Here is a 1,449-nt window from a genome sequence, read left to right as displayed (position 1 = left end):
CACCAGGGAGGGCCCTTAACCCCACTGATAAATCTTAAAACAAGAATCACAACATACGTTTTCAGCAGCACATATAAAATATTCTTGCCCCCAAACACTGGTATTTAACTAACTTGTAGAAAATATAGATAGATGAACATATTAACCTATAGATCAAAAGAGTTAAGACTAGATGACCTTAAGTCTTAATTTCCCCAAGCTGTCCTTGTTTATATATGTTGTACTGTGGTAATTATTAAGAATGACCCCTTTCTTTCATTAAAATATTCCAATTTGGGTAAATAATATAGTCACCTATTTAAGGCAACTCACCCAAATCAAACAGACCAATTGTGGAAAACATTTGAAGAAACTGATAAAATTTGAGCACCACTAATATTTGATATAAGAAAATCAACATTAAGTTTATAAATGTGATAGTGCCCTTTAAAAGCCTCTTAACTCTTAAAGATGTATACTGAAATAAATGAATAAAATAATACAGGATTTGCTTCAAAATAATCCTGGATACACAAAATGATATAAAAATAAGCTATTGTATTATTTACTTAAAAAAGAAATTATCCTGGATGGGGAGGAAGAGTGACCGGTTTTATTTGCTCTATATTCTATGTGTGGATGAATGATGTATATTAATAAATGAATACAGAGGTGCTAACTATAATATACTATTCTCTCAACTTTTGCAGGTGTATTTCAAACAAGAAAAATTTCAGGGTTAAGTAGAATATGATATATGGAATATAACAACAACAAGTTTAATTTTAATAATGAAAGCTCATTTGTATCCTTTACAGATTGTAAAACAAGGTTGTGAAACTTCACGTTCAGTGATTAATGAAAAATTAAGTGAACATAAAGCAGCTCATGAGAATCAACATAATGTTTTTCTTGGTCAGATAACTACTCATGAAGAAAATATCATGGCACAAAGTCTAGAACTTAATGAAAACATAAAAATTGGTTTGACTAAGCTTAATTACTTTCTGCAGCAAGAATTGAAACTGGATACCCCAACAGGTACTTTACAATGGAAATTACAGTCATTCGGTTTTGTTATTTTTTTAAAGATTTATTTACTTATACATGCATGCATGCATAGAAGAATGGAGGTGTAGGCCAGAGGTGCGGGAGATGAGAGAGAGACAGAGTGGGGAGCAGAACAGGAGGATTGACTGAAATCCACCTCTGAGGGGAGCAGCAAGCAAGACAGGAAAGGTCTGCTGCAACATGTGGGTCAGCGCCCTGGCCAGGGATCAAACTCAAGCCACAGTGGCTGGCGATGGCTTGGGAGCACTGAGACTTAACCCCTACAACATCAAGGAAGCCCTAGTAAAATTTGTTTTAAAATAAGATTGCCACAAAAATCATGGAGTGAATTTTATGGTTTGTAAATTATACTTCAAAGCTAAAGCTGTTTTTTTCCCCCTTATTTGTGACTGATTTTTT

The 1,449-nt window shown here is 33.7% G+C and overlaps 1 protein-coding gene across 1 annotated transcript in view; it reads left to right on the top strand.

The window, feature by feature from the left end:
* The window catches only part of KIF11 (kinesin family member 11), a 37,904-nt gene that overhangs the window by 28,634 nt on the left and 7,821 nt on the right, over nucleotides 1-1,449 (top strand). Inside the window, 1 exon segment of the mRNA XM_012723467.1 lies at nucleotides 798-1,020. Within this exon segment, the coding sequence (XP_012578921.1) occupies nucleotides 798-1,020 (223 nt within the window).

The sequence above is a fragment of the Condylura cristata genome, unplaced genomic scaffold (genome assembly GCF_000260355.1).
Source record: "Condylura cristata isolate star-nosed mole 26May11 unplaced genomic scaffold, ConCri1.0 scaffold00011, whole genome shotgun sequence".
NCBI lineage: Eukaryota > Metazoa > Chordata > Mammalia > Eulipotyphla > Talpidae > Condylura > Condylura cristata.
Note: the sequence above shows the minus strand (reverse complement) of the source record. Positions and strands in the feature narration are given on the sequence as shown.